The sequence below is a fragment of the Venturia canescens genome, chromosome 9, assembly GCF_019457755.1.
Source record: "Venturia canescens isolate UGA chromosome 9, ASM1945775v1, whole genome shotgun sequence".
NCBI lineage: Eukaryota > Metazoa > Arthropoda > Insecta > Hymenoptera > Ichneumonidae > Venturia > Venturia canescens.
The window spans coordinates 14303407-14324082 of NC_057429.1; the positions used below are offsets into that span (position 1 = coordinate 14303407).

The 20676-nt window shown below is 41.0% G+C and overlaps 2 protein-coding genes across 3 annotated transcripts in view; both read right to left on the reverse strand.

Moving 5' to 3' along the window:
- LOC122415546 (neuroligin-4, X-linked-like) overlaps positions 1–20676 on the reverse strand; it is a 277070-nt gene that overhangs the window by 186975 nt on the left and 69419 nt on the right. The window lies entirely within an intron of this gene.
- Positions 342–3270, reverse strand: LOC122415547 (uncharacterized). Its single transcript, XM_043427742.1, has 2 exons — positions 2669–3270; positions 342–2482 (listed from the first exon to the last, which is right to left on the reverse strand). The coding sequence occupies exons 1-2, from the start codon at positions 2745–2747 to the stop codon at positions 342–344; spliced, it is 2220 nt and encodes a 739-aa protein (XP_043283677.1). The 5' UTR covers positions 2748–3270.

Below are 20676 nucleotides of genomic sequence, written 5' to 3' on the forward strand. Positions count from 1 at the left end.
CATGTTAATAAATATAAAGAAAAAAAACTTACGATTTGCCGAATTCTGAGATGACGGTAGTACACGTTCCAACTTCAAGCGTTTGTTCCGAACTGTCCAGTATCGACGACGCGAAATGCGATGTGATAATTTTGAGGTTAGAATTGTTCTTGTCTCCTGCGTTATTTTCAGTCATACATACTTCAATTTTTTTTTATGTTTCAACACTCACAGAGGTAATGGTAATTGCTCATAAAAATAAAGTGGGAATTTCAAATTACGAATTGAGATATACATTCCCATATAGAGAAAAAAATCAGAAAAAAGTACACATTAGAATGTCGACACTTGAACTCATTTTTTTACGTATGAAGTAATGGCATTACATAGATTTTTTTTTCTTCTGAACCATCATCGATTTTCAAGCACACCATTTTGGCCTGAATATTTTGAAGAGCACAAGTTTTGTTAATGTTGGTTTTTTTTACCTTCCACATATGCAGGGTCTGTGAGTTACACGGATATTCAAAAATAGGTTTTTCTCGACTCAAAATTTTTCCGGCGATCTTAATTTCTTCTTGATGTTGATTAGACAATTTATATATTGCGTTGATCATTAAAATCTGACCGTTTTGGAGCATTACCGTGTTGTCGGGTGAATTATTAGTCAGAGTAAATTCTTTATATTGAAGCTTTTTTATTATTCTGTTTCTTTGTGGTTCGATGCCTTTTTTGACTTTTTTGTAGACTATTATCACAGCTTGTGGTATTTCAGTTTTATCTGTATTAACGAGAAATTCTTCATAATACCGACGACATATTTGAGACAGCGGACGATTGCCATTTCGGACCATTTTTTTAATTTTTCCTAATGAACTTTCAAACGGAAATGCGGTGATATTATTCAAAGGACATTTTAGATTTTTGACATCGTCGGCCAAATGTATTACCGAGTGCATATTTAAAACTTGGCTCTGTTTTCCATAATAAAATTCGCTGAGTTGTACGAATCGTGTAAGATAAGTCTTTGCCTGTTCATTGAATTTCAACGCCAGGTCTTTTGAGCACAAAATTCTACAAGCCGCATGCAAGAGCATAAAATGTTTGTACAAGTCATCTTGTAGAACTTTTTTCAAAACAACTGATCCGAGATACAACAAAAAAAATCGGAATTCCGTTGCTTTCCACTTTGCAATCTCGGCCAATGATCTGGTTGTGCGTTGAAATTCTTGAGGTATTTGCGATTGCAGTTCAAGTAAAATGTAGGTCAAAATTGATTTCCCTGTGTGGCTCATTTTTACTTTTCGATCACCCTTCATCCAATATTCGAGCAATTTTTTCATCAAGCCAAGACAGCAAAGATGCATAAAATCCAACACAAAATGCATAACCATGTCGAGTTCAGCGATGATTAGTAAAGGTGAGACCCCTCTATGGTGTTCAGGTTGTTCTTGTCTCCGAAAACTTTCATTTGTTCTTTCCGGGCAATTTGTGGATGGATAGATTATACGTTCATCATATCTCTCACCTTTAACAGTACAACGCTCACAGGCATAATATGCGCCATGGTTTTTTATGCATTTGACGAAAGAGCGAGCGGGTTTGTCGCAAATGAAACACATAATACGAATTTCGAGTAGCGTCCCATCTATAACGATTCCTTCGCGTAAAAGATCTAACATCTCATTGTTAAATTTTTCAAAATACATGTTCGCAACGTGCGGCTTTTCGATTCCGGCGTATATAGCCACTGGGAAAACTCGATATACGTCGGGTTCAGAAAAAACTTTGCATAAAATTGGCCAGAGTTGCTTACTGCTTGATTTAAACAGGGAAATTCCATCGATGTTAAATTGCAGGTACAATATATTGTCTTTGTGCAAATTGGAGTTCACAATTCTTTGGAGATGGTGTTTTATTCCAAAATACACAAAGTCACCTATTTCAGCACCATCAACATCCTTGAACTTTTCAATTTCATACATTGCTGATGTTGTTTTGAGGAAAGTTTTTGATGATTTTGGCAATTCTGGTAACAATCTTTTTCGAAGAATTTCAAGCAATTTATCCAACTGTGTTTGTGGAATACGAGCAGCCACAGCCCACTTTCGCAGTTCTAAAATTTCAGTGTTTTCTTCAACAGGATGCCCTCTCCGCTCTTGGTTTTCTTCATTACACTGCCTGTCCCCGTCAGAATTTTCTTCGCTGCTTTCTTCATTCATGGATTCTACTTCGCTGCTCTCTTCATTATTAGATGTTGCTTCGCTGCTTTCTTCATTGGTGAATTTTCCATCGCTGTCTCTGTTTAGCTCATCACCGCTGGATTCTTTATTATCAGTATGCCCTTCGCTGTCATGTTTGTTAAAATTCAATTCCCCACCATTGATTGAACTTGTCGCAGACTCACTGTTTTCATTATCAAAAATCTTTGTCACACCATCTGTGATGTTTTCATTTCTTTCTCTAGTTACCGAAGCAAAACTAGTACTCGGGCTATGTAAATCTGTGAAATATTAAACAATAAAATAAAATGATTGGTGTGCTAAGATTGACACAATTTTAGAATTTCCAAGAGAAAAATCACAAATTTGTATCAATAATTCTCTCAACACAATTCTCGTTCGTTTGTATAATGTCAATTTTAATTCGTTCACATAATTAATGCAAATCACTTTAAAATTGTACATACCTTTTGAAAATTTACGCATAGAGCGATATCTTCGCATACGCATGCGCGCCTTATACCGACGTTGCTCATCTCGATTCATTTCAACTTATGTTCAGATAAAATTTTTTTATTGTTTGATTTCACTTGAAAACTCGTCACTCGGATCTTTTATAAAATACGAATAGAATAAAACTTCATCAAATATATGGAAACTCACTTTGAAAATCACTTGGAAACTTGTCACTCGGATCTCGTATAAAACACTAATGGAATATAACTTATTCACCATATTCGAATACGCGTTTGTGCCAGTCATAAGGCAAGCCTTGGAAGGACCTAATAGAACAAGTACTGTCAAGGCAGTATTGTGGTAGATTCCAGCTGGAATCTCATAAGGATTTCCACATATGGCGTGATTAAGTCGAGCCTGAGCAGGACCTGAATGAGATAACGGTCAAAAAGGCCTTATCTAGGCGAACCCGATCAGGGCCATTTTAGATTAGGCTGTTTTGGAAATTATTGTGGAAAACCTTATAGCGGCCACATCAGGCTTTTAACAATAGGATTGCCCGTTTCAAAACCTGATCATGACCTCATCATGAACAGGTGAACCCTAACAAATTTCTAGGCGGGGAGGTACCTAGGAAATTTTCTAGGCGGGTAGTTCGTTGCGGAAAAGAGGGACCTCTCTGCTAGGCCAATGAAAACCAAGATGTTCCCATCGTCGGCAAGAGTGGATGGAGTATGATGGGCAACGAACAGCAAACACAGCAAACGCCTCGGAGGTTCCAGGCTTGACAAATGTAGGGTTTTGAAACCTCAGAAATGATCATCGAGTTGAAGCTGCTGTGCCATTGGTGACTCATCAAATCTTGAATTACTCGTTCCTGCGGTTGGTCTGTGCTCTTTTTCGTTTGCAACTTCAGTGTTCTTTCCTCTTTATTCTACTGCAGGATTATTCAAAATGCTTTCAGGCAAAAACTGGACTGCTTGTCGAGGAGCCACTGAAGAGAGCACAACGCTGCATCGCAAACCAACTTTCCTTCTGCTTCCTATTTCTTCATAATAACGCTTACAAGCTGGTTACTGGTGTTGTATCTGTTCGAAACTTTGTGCCACATCGAGACTTGGATGGAGACTTTACTCTCGAATACGATCCTGTGTTAAACGAATTTTCCTGCCAGTTAATTCAACGAAATATCGAAATTATTTCTATTTCAGTGGACTTTTGAGGTTCTGATTGATCCAGGTTAACCGGAAGACATTGAGACACGAGCTTGACCCTTCTCTAGCAGTTTTTTCGTCCACTCGTCGAGCAAGTTTATGGAAATCTAGGAGCTTCTTCATGAGTACTCTATGGCTCGTGTAATCCGCGACTGTGTGACGAGCTTGTGTTTTCGTTTCTCTCTATCGTTGACATGCGACGACCTGGAAAATCACTTCATCCTTGCCAAGGACAGTTTCGTCCCGAGAAAGCGTTCTGATACGAAGTGTAGTGCGCTGCGAATTCGAGAGAGGAGCTCTGTCCTCGAAGACTGTCTTTTGTCGTGCTTTCCATCACTTTCGATATTAATCCTCTAATACCTTTACATTTTCAACAATATTTCTTGTTACGTAGCGTTAGATTAGATTTACCATCGTAGGCAGCGTTTTCTATTCAAGTTTGAGCAGTTCGCCAGCTTGGTATGATGAACGTGCTTCGAGTCATTTTCTGTGGTCTCTACACGATGGGATAGTTCTGAAATTGAATTACGATGGAAAGTCTAACATTGGACGGGGCCCCGTTCATCGACGAAATGAGACAACACGACGCACAGTCTCGTCTGGTTGGCTGGTCGGTGTTCCAGGTAGAGCCATGTATATGTCCGTTCGTGTAAACGCACTACGAATACAATATACCTGAGATCGTTGAAGCAGAGTGTAACATTGTTATAACACGCTCCAGTCATACTTCCGTGACTAACTTACACCGTATAACATCGTTCTTCCAGATACATAGAATTCCAACAAGATGGAAGTCCTCTTGAAGAACTAGCTCAAGAAAATAAAAATTCTTTACTCAAGTTATTAAATAAGAGCAGCCTTTGAGAGACTCGACAACTTTTAATCGTTGCTTTTAACGCTAAATTTTAGGAAGGCGGTTTATCTGACTTTACAATTACCAGAAACAGCTGAAATACAGTACAAATATAGCAAAAAACAGAGGTACAATATCAGGTCAAAGTTAAGGGAAGAGCTCGTAAAACCTAAAATAGTATACATAAAAATAATTAAAAAAAAAAGAAATAGTCGCAATTATTTTCATTTTGCGCGTAACTGAAGATTTTTTTATGATTGAGAAAGTGTTAGGTAATTTGTACAAGAGTACCAAAGAGAGATGTGAATATATCGTGATTCCATAGATTTTCAGAATCGAGTAGTTTTTCGTGAAAAAACGCTCCTGAAAGGATATTGGTATTTTTTGTATCACTTTTGAAGTAGACTCTTGAAACGTTTTCTGCCATGAAGCTATTGAATTAGTGAATACTTTCGTAAATAACATTTTTAAGCTAATAAATTAATGGGTTCACATACAGAGTCTAATTAATTCGATAATTCGATAACAAATTTTTTTCGAAAATTTTCAAAACTTGTTTCTTTTTCTCACTTAACTTGAAACGCTCTCCATCAATTCCCGTGGCAATAAAAGTTTCGGATTAAGCTGCATTGTAGTATCTTTTGTTTTATACGAAAAATCCAGGGTATCTGCATACTTTGTTCTTGGTATGACTCTCGTTAAACAAAGCTATCAGGTTCAATCAGAGGAAGGAAATCGCAGAGAGTGCAGAGTAATTGTACAGCACTCTTTCATCGCGTTGGGATACGCCTGTGTAATTTCATCGTCAAGGGACTGTACAAACGGAAGGAGTACAAGTGGATCGCGAATTAATTAATGGAGCAGAATTCAATACGGGGCTCTCCATGGCGATAGAATCTCGGGAATGTGCGGGTGAACACTTTTTTATTGCCAATTTCATTGTTACGGGAGCTACGTAATTCTTTTGATTTCTCGCTTTTGTGAGATCGATTTTAATTTCAGGATATTCAAAGGTCTCCATTTAAAAAGCTACATTCACACGCATCCTTGAACATCGACCTTTTTTTGCAACCGCAGAAAATATTTTCAATACTTTCAGAAAAAAAAAAATAGTTACACACGCAAATACGTCTCCGATAACAATGGCCATGGACGCTCTGAAATCTGAAATACACGAACGCCTCTGCAAGCCGTTTTCAATTCCTCAAACGGTTGCTTTTTTATGTTCATCCACACAAATGAGAATCCGGGGCGCGGATTAACGTGAAAAACGTCAGAGTACTGACAGGGAAATACGGGAAAGTGCCGGTGTTATTCGAGAAATGAGGGAGCAGCGAAGCACGAGATTTTCTCAGTTGTAGTGGTGTGCTGCACGTTGCAGATGATAAAGGGAGTGTCAGATCGCGCGCGCCTCTCAGCGGTAAAAAGTATAAATGACAGAGCGAGAGACTTTTCTATTTTTTGTTTCGTTGGCGATATAAAAAGGAAAATGGAAAATAAATGTATAAAGGAGTCTACGGATTCGTAGTATCAACGACTTTGTACTGCGCTGGCTCGTGCGGCGCACACCACGAACCCATTCGGTGCATAGAATTTTATGGGTATAGCATCTGCTCAACCAGAATCTGTGAAAAGCGAAGAACGAATATTTCAATCTACGCTCTCGTCCGTGAATAATAATAATAAATGAATAATACAAATTTGTTAAATTTACAAAATATTGAAAAATCTAACAAAAGTTCAGATTCATTTCTGAGCAGGAACTGCTCTAGGAAACGAAAAAAAAACGAAAGAGAAAATATTTTATTGAAGTGCTTTATGAAATATTATTCACGAATTTACGAGCAAATAATCGCTTATAAGCGCTGTACGACGATGGAATCAAGAAAATTCCAATCTCGGTTCGAGAAAGAAATAACCGGAGTGGAATGTTCAAAAGAATTTGATAAAACTGATTAATATCGCATTGCTTTATGAAATTTGTAAAAACTTTTCAACAAACACAAGTGAATTTTCTCTTCATTTTTCGCACCTCGAAGGTGTAGAGGAGTATTTTCCTGTAAATTTCAATGAAATCTGTTTAGAGCTTTTGGCACGACGGCGTTACATAAATAAAAACTTGGCCTTACTTGAGATAGATACCGGGTGTGTGTTGAGTGTGTCGAGCATGAAGAAAGAAGTAGCGTGCGAAATAAGGAGCGTACGTTGTATACATAAAACATGGTGAAGCAAGCCGAAAACAGTCGGGAAAGGCGCAGCGGCGGGTAACGGAACACGGGGAATGTAGCGAGACGGAAAGAGAAAGGAAATGGAAGGTGAGAGAGGGATCTATTCCGTGTTTTCATCCCCTTCACAAAGATCCTGTGTAAAACGAAAATATCTGCTCGCGCGAAGCCTTTGCCTGAGCGCTGATACAACATCCTCAAAGTGTCTTGCTCACAGGACAGGATGTGTCGTCGCTCGCCTCCTTTTTCCCTGTTTATTTAACGCTTCTCTCCGTATCGGAGACACAGTGTCAAATGTATCAATGGAAAATTCTCTCTACACAGACGAATCTATGAACCGGAATAAAATGCTACGAGGATATTATATTCTCGAGGGACTCGGAGCATATATAGAGATTGGTTACCAGAGCCTTCGTTTCGCAGTTGCAATAGAACACGAAACGCACGAGGGTTGTTACCAACTTCACAATCTTCTCGTTCCCTACGAGCGTCATTTTTTACCTTCCCACTCTTTTTACCTGTTATACATTCATCTTTCTCATTTTTAAAATTTGTTGTACGAAAAGCCGGTGCGCGACTCTGAATGTGTTTAGTATTCAGTGCGACTCTGCGGAAATAACCGTCGGAGGATCCACACCCCTTCTGAGGTAGCGTGAATATGCTCTTTGCTCCCGGTTACGTGTGTAAAGCTAAAAATGGAATGCGTGCATTTCCATTCCTCGGGCTCCTGCTTTCGAGAATATATTTTTTGTAATAAAATTATTTGCAGCATATGCTGCACGGGCAAAAAGCCTGAAATTTATTGCTGCGGTTATTATATATATTTATCAGAGCTCGAGTAACAACTTCCTTTTTCCTTCGCACGTTATCACGATTTTATCATTCTCAATATATATTACGGAGTTATTTAGAGTGCATTTGCACAGTATCGAACGACGGTAAACCGATTGTCAACAATCGTGCTCGCTGGTGTCTTTCAGAACTCGAGAAAAAGCAAAGCAGTAGGTCGAATGGGGAGTTACGATTCGGCTCATACGAACGTGCCCATTTGCCAAGGAGAGTAATCCACGGTACGACCACGAATTCTATTATTTTGTCACTTTTAAATTCGATAAATTTTCTCACCGTCGACGAGCTTACAAGAAATAAGAGATCGTGGGAGGGCCACGGGGCAGAGGGCGCGGAAAAGTTGTGTACACGAATACAGTACACAGCGAAAATATATAGAGATCGGGAGACTGAGTGCTTCGATGGTTAAAGGAACATTTATATATAGAGAGAGACGTAGACGTACAGAGGTAGAGTTAGATGCTGTTGGTGTCCTCGACATCCGACTCGGCGACCTCTATTCTCGCGGCTATACTACTTGTACCGTCGTTCCTGTGTCTGACTTAAAATATGGTCGTCGGCCACACCTCCTTACAGCGGCGCAACTATTGTCCTGGCCTCGGCCGTCTCCTGAAGGGTCAAAAAATTGGCCGACATCCTGTGGCAAGCCAAGCTGTATACATGGATAAATAAAGGGAGAGAGAAAGAAGGAGGAAGGAGGTGGAGGATAAAAAAAAAAAGAAAAGAGAGGCTGAAAAGCCTGGACGAAAATCTATCTTGAAACGGTGCTGAAAGAAAAATCCCACCCACTAATCGACTTTTTCTCTTTAGTTCATCGAGCGAAGATAAAAGATCGGAATTGCAGTCATCGAACAAGGGCATTCTTCGACGCCCTAGAAATACCTGATACCCGGAAACTGATGCTTACGGTCTTTTCAATAACGTACATGTATACGCGTTTAATGGAAAACTTTTCTTCGTAGAAACAAGGAGGACGACACGAGCAACTTTAAAAAAATAAAAAAAAAACCGTCTTAAGTGCAGCTCGAAACACTCGAGATAGCGAGAAGCGATCGCACGACGAATAAAAATCGTTCCGCACGGAAAGAAACAGTCGGAGGGAGAGAAGGAGCATTGAGAACGGGGCGCAAGAGAAATCGGTGCGAAGGGTGGAAACGAAGAGACTTTGGAGATGGCTCTTCTCAGAGGAATAGCAGAGAAAAACGTCCTGTAGGTAATGTACGTATGGCGGTACAGGGTGGCAAAAAGTCATGGCCGATCTACCGATAAAACCTTTTCCTTACACAATCGTCCGCCATATTCCACATGCTTGTTTTATTCGTTGCCATTTTCTCATTTTTATCGCTCTTTTTTCATCCCACCATTTTTTGTAGCCTCTCCTCCTCCCCATTTCATATTCACAGCTTGTGCTTTATCTCCGTGCCTTCCAATCGAATCATTTTTTGCTTCCAACAACTGTCACAGCCTCGAATGGATTTTATTATTATTATTTTGGGACTCTGGCGTCGCCATTATTACGAGGAAATCTTGCGAGCTCGCAAGCACATGAAAAACGTAATCCATTTAGTTTTGATAAGCCTTCGATTATGTTAGTTGAAATACTTGGAACAGCATAGAGTTACCTCTGCTCTCATCCTACACAGAGACTCGTGTTTATCGTTAAACTTTAAAGCTTAAGAGAATACTGCGTTTCTGTTGTTATTTCTGATCGTTAGCGGACTGTAACTGCTCTGGGAAAGACCGTTAAACGGCATCTCTCGTAATACATTATCTAGTGGAATGACGCTTTATACGGTCTTGAAAAGTTGCGAAACTAGTTACCCAAAATAAAAAGACGAAGAAAAAAGATAGGAAAATTAATGGAAGCGTAGCGATGGAATTCAACGAGATTTCATCATTATTGTTACGACATCAGGAAAACGTTGAATTCTCGTTCAATATAAACAGATGAGTGCTTTAAAAGTGACATTGAAAGTTCGGCATGGCTCATTCGGGTTTGCTAAGCTTTCAGAAGGAAAACGCTGGTAAAATTAAACCGTATGGGAATGTGGGAATATAGTTGATCGAAAAAATCTAACGTTGCGAAAATTCACGACTTGATGCATGTCCAGACACCCAAATTTCGTGATTCCAGCGAGACGATAATAGAGCGGGGGCTCCGAGCCAAACTGGCAATAAAATTTTTCGTCATTCGGATCGACTAAACTTTTCAGCGAAACAAAAATAAGCAGTAAAAAATTTATGGAGCAACGTAAAAATCCGGCTGCCTCAGTACCAATTTCTCGAGCCTTTGAAAAGCAAGTAAAAAAGTAAATTTTGTCAATGCAGACTCTGATTTGTAGAGGCAAGTCACGCGACAGGCAACTCCTTAGAGATTGTACGTCGAGCAATCTGTCTGCGGGAGAAGCGAACGGATTAACAGGCAATTGTTTCCTGCACGCGATTCCTGTGCCGGAAATTCAGTGACTTTGAGTCCTGGGGCCGTGCATTCGTGTTCTGTCGTCTAATATGCGGCTCGTCTCTATTTTATCTCAAAGCAGCAAAGTGATTGATACTCTTCGCTTCCATCGTCTTTTATTCTGCCTCGTCGTATCCTGCAAATATAAATCAATCGATTCGTCCACGATCAACAGAAACTTCTAATTGTCATGAAAAACAGACGAAAGCAAAAAAAAGTCATTCGTTATTCGCTCGAGCTCCAGTATTCTCCTCACTTCTATACGACATTCGATTCATACTGCTAAGATCATTATCAAATTACACGATACTCTTGTAGATATACAACACCCGTTTACGCGGATTCTCTCACGTGCAACCTGTCAATGCATTTACACACGCTGCTTAGCTTCTCTCCGGTATTCGATGCTACGCTGTATGAGCTGAGAACAGGATATTGCAGCACACCTCCCTCGAGACTTCTCTTCAACTCCGTATGTATCGACCGGATACCGCAGAGCCGTTCAATATATGTGTATGCCCACGCCCGCAAGCACGTAATTGTTACATCGTCCGGTCATCCTAATAAACGATTGCATTTTTCGAATTTCGAGGTCCTCTGGAAATGAAAGGTTGAAATTTGGAGTCTCTTTTCTTGGTAAGGCTCCATGAAAAAGAATCGTTCTCGTCTGGTCAGCGGTCTTTCCGGAAGTCGTTGAAAATTATCATTTTTCGAGGGACAATTCAAAACGACAGGATGAAAAAAGTCGTTGAAATTTGTTTTTTGGTGTTTCCTCGCGAAAACTATAAAACTGAACTAGGTTCTGTTGATGCACTTGACGACGATTTTTCTAAGCGAAAGTAGAAACCGGGTCCCAACAAGGAGGAGCAACATTGCTACTGTGGCTAATCGTTTCAGCGCAAGAATTCGATCCAGCGATATCCGGGTGTCTGGCAGGAAAGGTGCCGCCTTCAGGTAAGTCCGGAGGAAGGTTAGTATGAAGGAAGTTTCCCTACGATTGACTCATTTTTTAAGTACATTTTTTTTATTGTCTTTGATACACCATCCTGGGCAAGGGTCCTTCGCTGCGGAAGTGTGAGAGTAATATTAGTTTGCTTTAGGTAGAAAAACGTTTGACGGAAAAGAAAATTTGCACTCACAAAGTGGCGTTACAACAGTTTAGCGTTATAGCAATGTTTTTGGAGTCTTACGAGAAATACGTCCGTTCAACTATCAAACATAAATGACGAACAATAATTTCCAGATTCCGATTATTCTAGAGGTTTTCAAAAAAATCGTCTTGACACTAGCTTCTACAATGTGAATTTTTGTAAAATAAAAAAATTGGCTGATTTTCGTGCTTGTAAATTAGAAAGATAATTTTCGCTTTTTTGGATCTGATACCATTTCAGAGCTTCGATTTTGGAGTAGGCTTACATGATGAGTGTATTCACGTTACAAGGTAACTGTAACCTTCTACGTATCCGCACTCGTACTCGGGCCCCTGCTAACGAAGCGGCAATTCGGGTGAGTAAATTAATCAATCGTTTTCAACTAAAAAAGCGTAATCGACGTGAATTGAATCGTTAAATGGGCAACTTTACGTCCTTTTTGTTGGCTTGTACGTCAATGCCAGGTGGTATGGCAAGGGCATGGTTTCATCCTCATCGGCGGGAGCTTTTGTTCCTTCTGTAGGTTCGTTAAATTCCTCCGATATGAAAAGCTATCTTGGTAGATAAACCTTTATCACGAAGAAACAAGGTAGGAGATGAATGTAAAATGAATCCTGACAGAATGTCACAGACAAAAATTGATTAGAGCAAATTAAATAAATTTCTTGAAGTCACATAACTTCAAAATGAATTTCAACTCCCCAACAAAGCGTATCTTCCCAAACAAGCTATTTCGGTAGATAAATCTTTATCGTGAAGAAACAAGGTAGGAGATAAATTAAAAATTAATCCTGACAGAATATCACAGACAAAAATTGATTAGAGCAAATTGAATAAATTTCTTGAAGTCACATAACTTCAAAATTAATTTCAACTACCCAACAAAACATATCTTCCCAAACAATCTTGTCTCTGCTTAAATAAAATAGTATTTGAAATTCATTAAGCAACATGAAAGATAAGAAAATTACAATAACGCTGTTACGAAATACAATGATAATCTCGAGTAGTTTTTTAAATGAAAATTTTATGAAATAGGCAAAACTGAAGGCTCGTCCGCGCGCGCCTTATCCGTTTCACCAAAAGAGAAAACTCTTCAAGTTCTTCAACGTACATGTCCACCCACAGCTCTTTTGCCTGCATCCGAAACTTCCCTCGACATTCACCAGTGTTTCCTGGCACACTTCTCACATCCTCTCGACTCTGCAATCCACTACGAAACCAAGATCTCTCCATTGTTGGGTGGAAACGTGAGCTAGGAGTCATGCCAAATATACGCGCAGGCATACACACACACACATATATATATATGACTGGGTAACCATTCAGCCGCGAATTTAGAGCTTTCTATCCTTCTTGTGCATGCGCAGGGCGTGGACTACTCTCGCTTCATCCTCAGTTCTATATTTTATATAATAATTATATGTATATCTGTATATATGAACTGGAGCATATATGTATATAAGCTATTTCTTTCTTCAACAACCTCCTCGCCTAGTGGTTACAGTACGCGAGAACAGACTTCCGGCTGCAGCTGTGAAAAAAGGGTTGGACGGAAACTGGTGACGACCTAGCTTGCTGGAAGACTTTTGCGTCTCACCGTTTCTCACTGGCTTCTTTCAAAGGCAGAAATGGACGGATTGTTCTTTATTTTTGCCTCATTTCTTCAGATTTTTTTTGTGTGTGTTTTTTTTTTTTTTTTTTTTCGTTTCACCGCGAGAATGTGTCGACTCCGGGGCTTTTTTCCACCCCCATTATTTCTTCTCATTCTCCATTTTTGCCTGTGTCTCACATCTTTATGTTGCTAAAGATTTTTTTCGTTGCAGTATTGCAGATGGAATTAAACACAATGTGGGGGCTCGCTGTGCTTCGAAACTGCTCCGACAGGATCCAGGTCAGTGTTTTTTTGGGTCTCATTTTGAATCTCCAAGAAGAAGGATAACCTCGAGGACGACTTTGATCTCATAGGTAATTGGTAAAAAATGGATTTTCCTAGCGTACAATATTCGTCGGGGATTTTTAGTGTTCCGTAGCTTCTGAAAGTTTGCCAATGTGGAAAATTCGGATAACTGGAGCAAATGACGAATGGAGAGCACATCGAGAGTGATCGGCGGGATTAGCGGCTGTTATAACGAGAGCGGCGGTAGAATCCGGTATCCTGGCGTCTGTTGGACGTGTAGGTTCGATAATCGTACACGACGATAAGCCGATGGAGTAACGAGCATGTGGTGGTAGTCTCCCCACTCACGCCCACGTTGCCACTGCTCTCGACTCTCCGACGGTTGACCCGGTCAACCCTTTAATCTAGCCTCGAGAACAGCCATTAGTCGAATCATGGCACTTAGCGCCGATAACGGTCAGGACTCGTGAGAGTTGCGCCACCTACCGAATTGCGCATATACACGTGCGTCATGTCCGATCATTGTGCTTGCTGCTCTTGACGAGTTTCGGCTTATATCTTCCGAGGGATAATATCGTAATTAAATCTTCCACCATCCGTTTCATATGGCGACACTTTGACGTCTTCGATAATGGCGTGTGTTATAGCATTTGGCAATAGAGCCTCGAATTCCAACTGCTGTTTCGTCACTGCTCTGATAAAGTTGAGCGAAAATGGGATGAGAGGAAAAAGTTGAGGAAAATGATATTCTGCTGTTGCATGGCATCAATTCTTTCAGCTTGGCAAAGGTTGTGACGGTTCCTTACGAACGTACAGCACAGCGAAGCTGGAAAAACTTTTCGTTCCTTTGCTAATTGCTAATTGGTGGTCGCGTGGAAATGCTTATTTTTCCTCAAGAGTTTTCACCAAACCTTACAGACATTTCTCCAATCATGACGTGAGTTTAGCACCGTACAATATATGTATACGTTGCACGTATAGCGGGGAGACGAAAAGACGTTCTACGGAGTTTCGGTTAGACCGGGCAAAAGTTTTCGCTTCGTGGTGTACGTGGAAAGAACGATACCCTGCGAAATACGACGTTTAAAAGCGAGTTACTGTGGCCCAGTATGTTTTACGGAACCGGAAAGTTTTCGTTCTGCGGGTCCTTCCAACTCGAGAACCATCCCTTTTTCCAGCAAAAACTGCGACCGGTAAGCCTCAAACTTGGTGGTGGGGAAGCGGTGAAAGTCTTAATAGGAATGAAACTGATTTTTCTTTTCTATTCATTCTACTTTTTAAAAATTCACTAGATCTTCGGTGATAGAAAAGTGGATGCGTTTATGGAACAACTGAAAAATTGAGCGTTTTTCCTCATTTTTTCCCTTCTCTTGCATTGATCAGAATATTATATTACAAATTATTCGTTACTTTGAAAAGGAGAGTTGCAAGAAGATTTTAGACGTGCTAGTAGCATAACTAGATCACAAGTTGCTACTTTCAAGTACTTTGTAACTGAGACTTATATCTCGGGATGGTCCAAGAACGAGGGTGGTAAGGAAGCGAGGAAAAAGGACTCGTTCGCCAGATAGGCTACGAGATTGTTTCTCTCTTTTTCTCTTGCCTAAGAGTCTACGCTAATGAATTTTTAAGTTTTAACTCGGTAACCCCCGGGCTCCGGTGGTCTCCTTCGACCCCCGATTTTCTCCTTTCCAACCCCTTTATTTCTCCTTGGGGGTGGAGGAATCCTACAGACTGGGCCAGCAAAGTTCCCGCTCGCTCCGGAAGGCAGCGTTTCATTGAAAATTACTTTTCACCAGCGTTTAGAGTCGCCCTATCTGCCTGAGCTCTCTCGCATTACCGGAGATGTAATTAATTTTTTTATCTACCCACTCGCACTTCTTTACTGTACGTTTCACTCATTCCTAGTGCTCATATTCTTTCTACACGAGGTTTTTCTTCTTGCTCGACTAACACTTGAATACTTGAGATCTCACTTAATATTTTTCCTCCTATTTCAGAAGTATAAAGATTGGATCGTTGTTTTTAGCATCGGACCAATGACGTGAAAAGATTGAGGTACGCATAAAACGATCAATACATAGACGGGAAGATATTTGATCTTCTTTTTATCGATTCTACTTCGTCGTTCGTATCGATCGCGTTTCAGTACCCAATAAAGTATTATGACCTTGGGAGTATGAATCGTCCAGTCGATGAGCTGTTGACAGTTCACAAGAGTTTCCATCCTTTGGGATAGCTTTGAGATGTTTTTTCAGTTCATCCAAAAATATGAGAAGAACCGTTGATCAGTGCTTTTAAAATGCTTTTGACTCTATTCGCCGGATAACCGGCCGTACAAGCTTTTCTTGGGTAGAAAATTAATTCTTTCTCTTTGTGGATTATTCAAAAAGGATGTGAAATAATAAAGTGAGCCAGCCAGAAAATCGCATTTCGAAAATGTAATCTTGCCGAGCGAAAGCTACGTCGAGCGACCCGTTGGAAGAGTAACTCTCGCCTCCGAATTTATCCGTATTCACTCATCGTTTCTCACTGGGAGACCAGAAACACAGCGGGAAAGTTCACCGGCATTGAAAGCATAGGGAATAAGCTTCTATTATGCTTGGTCGATTCCTCTCGGTCGATGGCATTTATTTTCCTCCACACTATAATTCAAGCTTCCAGCACATCCTGGTTCGATCCTACACGATCTCAAAACTCTTCCTCACTCTCTCTCTCTCTTTCTTTTAATCCTCTGAAACTTCTCAAACTTAGATTAGCGATTCAATTTAGGTGGGTGATAAATCACTCGCGCGATAGAGCATGCTTTTTTGACGGGATCGATGCATCTCTATCCGAGCTTTTTCCACTTTTTATTATCTTTCAATATTTCGATGAGTCGATAGAATCCATCAGCAGGATCTTGTTCATGAGTTCTTCCTTTCGATGGGAGAGAGTGAGAGAAAGAGAGAGGGAGTCTTTATATACTCATGGCCGCAGTTATGAAATCGTTCTGACCAATTCCGAATCGCCAACGTATTAAAAGCTGATCCAGCAATGTTTACGTAGCCTCAATTTCATCATCATTGTTGCTTCTTTGTTGCTTTTCATCTTCGTCTCGTTGGCGAATTAATTATTGTCAAATGTTGGGTCTCGCTGGCTAGGCAGCAGAAAAAAAACAGGGCTCCGTACACGTTCGAAAAAAAAACGTTGCGTACTCGACCAAAAGCTGATGAACGGACGGGGTACTATGTGGAACACTCGCGACCCGAGAGTTTTTCTCCACGCACTCTCTTTTACTCTTCTCTTTCTCTCTCTCTCTCTCTCTCTCGGGCATGCACTTTTTCTATCCAGTGAAAGATAATCTGTGCTCATTCGTATGCCCCACCAGCTACGAGGGGCTCTCTTTCTCTCTCCGTTCTTCCCTCCTGTTCTGCTTCTCTTTTTCCGTCCTATGCGCTACTCGAGCTTTCGCCTCAGGGCACTCCGGGTCATTTGGGATTCGTTGTATGCCGAGTCCTCTCTAGTCATCCTCCCCGGAACCCTTCCCACTCTCTTTTCCCCTATCAGTGTTCCCGTCGCGCTCGTTCCGAGCATGATAATACTATACCAACGCATCCCTTCATCCGGTGCCGGTGCTTAACGAACCTGGCATGTCACTCTACGGGCGAATGCGTGATGTGCAAGAATAAATGCAAATGTGCTCTGCGCCAAATCGAAAAAACAAAAAACCCCTCGGCTGATTTTCAAGAATCATGATCGCAGAGTTCTCAGAACGAAATGAGAACTTGAACTATTTTCAGAAGACAAAAAACAGATTGCTCAGAAAATGAGTTTTCGTTGACCAGCGAGTTCTATTGAATCTCGTTGAGCACATTAAATGTATATATAGTAACAAGAATCACCGAAGACCAATTTTTCCCTAGAATATTCTATCATTAAGTTTTTGTAGCGGCGGAAGCACGCTGAGGAAATTTCGATTATGCAGTTTCGCTCGGTGAGGCGCATCTGCTCCACTAAGGAATAGTTTATCTCAAGGGTGCGAATACGAGGTAGAAAAATAGGATAAAAAGGAGTAAAATAAAAGAGAAAACGTTGGGTAAGACGAAAACTCGATGTTAGAGTCGCGTCTGGCATTCGCAGCTCCAAAGCTTTTGTGAATGCGGTGAAAATGCATCCTTTTCCAGTTGCATCCTGTGTGGAAGATTCATGCGCTTCTGGCTTTTCAGTTCGCAACGCCTCTCTTATTCGTGCTCTACTTGCACTCCTTTTTTTTTCTTTGCTCCGCTGTTGTTTCAGACCTTTTGCCTACGCCTCGTCGACTTGCACTTATGTATAAAGCCGTAGAAATCGAAGCCTCGGGCGATACATAAATCGCCGCCATTTGTGAACAGAGACTAATGCACGACGATTCGAGGATGAACGCTGTAGAAGATGAAGGAGAAGGAAGAGAACACGGCAAGATAAGCTGCTGCTCTTGCGCACATTTCCATCGTACAATACAAATCGCCGAAGCCGCACTGTTCGTAACAATCCGTCCGACCTCTCGATGCTTGGACGAAACTGTTGGCAGCGAAGAAATATCGAACGCGTTTGTCCTCTCACGCGAGAACGTTGTGACCCTGCGCAGGAACACGTAGTCACGGTCAGGAGCGCGAGGGCGTTTCTTGCTTATACATTTGTTTATCGTGAAAGAAAGAAAAAACAAAAAAAAATGAAAAAGGAAAACACGGTGCAGGATTTGAAATCTCCCTGGAGAGCTATCAATTTCACCGGTTGGGCTTTTTAGTCCAAAAAGCGCTACGAGATTGACGTCACAAAACCAATGATTTATATCATCCATTCTTTAATCTTTCGCAACTCCCTCTTTTATTTTTCAATTTTTCGTTCGCCCTCTCTATACTGACCCTTGGGTTTTTTCTTTCTTCTTTCATCCATCTGCCTACGTCTCATTCACTTTGAATATAAGGATAAAAAAGGTAAAAAAAAGAAAAAGTAGAATAGCGGAGAAAAGTGTTGGTGAACGTTTCAGGCTATACACGCCCGCTGCCTTGGGAATGATTTACAATCCATGGAGTCAGCTCTGGTTGGTCGTTATACGTTGCTGGACGCCGTACCGCGTTTCTTCGTAATTAATAAAATGATTAAATGAAGCTACCTTTGTCGTCCATTAATTACCGACCTATGTGCGCTTGTGCGTGTTTGTTTGAAACGATGGGAAAAAGGGGGAGGGCGAGGCGCTTGGGGAGCAAAGAGCTTTTTCCCCAGAATGTTGGTAAGCGGCATCACCAGCTTTGCCAGAAATGGCACGTGTTGGTTCTGTATACTTTTACCTCGCCAGAACGGGACGACGATGAACGAGAGCGTAGCATTCACGGGGACATTAGTAATGCGACATTTTTCTCTTGTGACATCGTCCTTAGCCCGTATTCTACTTTACTTTTTTCTCCTCGTCATCGAGGCAAAGGATAAAAAGAGGAAAAATCAGTGGTTTTCTCATTCTTTTTTCTTGCTGCACGTTTACTATTGCGCTTCCCTCGTGCATCAGGCACATAAATCTCTACGAATACTTGAACAATCTCTCTCTCTCTCTCTTTCTTTCTCCCTCTGCATGCATTTGATCTTTAGAAAACCAAGGAGTATACACATGGAAACCTTCTTTTTTCGTTTCCGATCCTTTGCCCCATTTGAATCCGCTTCCGGCACTTCGTTCCTTCCCTCATAACGAGAGGATCACTCAGGGTTGACTAGTAATGATGAGAGTACTCCAGATTCTACCAGCAAATTCTGAATATAATTGCGAGCATTGGGAATGGTAGGATATTTTAAGATATGGCTTTTAGCTGCGTAAAACTGAACTTCGTCGCTGGAATATGGTAACTGATGAAATGAGGTACACGATGGAACTGTCAGAAGCATGGGAACTCTTTACAAATGTCAAAACAGAAATATCCCCCAAAACTGTATGATATTCTCGTTTCCTCGGATAATTCAAAAATCTACTTTTCAAACTTGTTTTTCCTCTTCTCAAATTCCCTTTCGAGTATTCCAGGCAGCTGGTACTTTGTTTGCTCTCACATCCCCTTTTCGTGGTTTTTATTCATAGAACTTGAGCGCTCACTTATCGAGCTTTTATGGGAAGAAAAAACGATGTGCCAAAGATTATGGTGCTCGGGGAGAAGCCAAATCCTCTTCCACATGGGAGGAAACTGCAGGGGAATATTTGAGCGTTGAAAAAAAGTTGAAAGGGAGAAACCGAAGCAATAGTATTAGGTCATAAAATATTGAAAACACTTTCTCGTTTGTTTCATGATTCTCTAGATGGTTTAGTATAGTAACATTCAGCTTCCATTCGGTAAAAGCTATTTAAGCTGAGCCTGCTTCGTAGTTAGAAATGAAAAAGCATGCGTAATAAAACATGCAGAACAGAGAGTGGTAGATCATCCACGTAGAAAATCGATCTAGTGCCGGGCTGTTATAACTCTAAAATTCACGCAAAAGCTGGGCGTGCAAATGTCCCTTGGTGATTTCGAATTTGCCTTCTAAGCGGCTTATTAAAGTCACGTTAAATTTCCATCAGGGAATAATGCAGACTGGCTTGAGATCAAACCACCGGATCAAGGAAAAATGAAAAACTTTCTTATTTCTAGTATGATTTTCTAGTTCGATTTTTTGCCCTGCAGATTCAACTTGCAGCCCCTAAGTTCCATAAAAACATCAAAAGTGGTATCACATACGATACGAATTACAGTGACTCCGTCTTGGGTTCAAGTTTAATCGAAGTACCCGCCCGGGAATACGAAGTTCGAAAAAGCCTTCACCTTCTCCGAGCAAGTTCGATGACTGAGGCTTTAAGATCCCTTTAGCCAATTGAGTTGGAGTGAAGGGGATCAAGTTTTACGGATTGGAGAGACCAACGTCATATATTGCACTGCGGCAATGCGATTTGGAATAAGAGTCTATCCCGCTCGTTGAGGGTAGCGGCATATAGCGCCGCGGAGAGCTTCATCGCCGTCGGCTGTGACGATGAAATCAACTCGGTGTTTTCGTGAGTCGTGTAAACTCTGGGATTGAATTCTGCGTGGCTCGTGTGAAAGTGCACCCATCGAAATAAGGAGTCGGTGGTGCAGCGCATTGTGTGTATGGGGCAGGCAGAGCGAGAGAGGGAGCAAGGAGCATCGGAATGCAAGCGACGCGAAAGAATTGCAAAGCAAAATGGAGAAGGAAGATGGAAATATCTTATTGATCTGAGAATCAACGAGACGCGGGAGAGATATTCATCCCGCAGGAGTCAACGATCTTTGGCCGAACGCGATTCCCTCTTCCGTTTTCTTCATGTCGATTCTTGGAGCCGTACCTCTTGATTCTTTCACATTGAATTTTCGGTCAA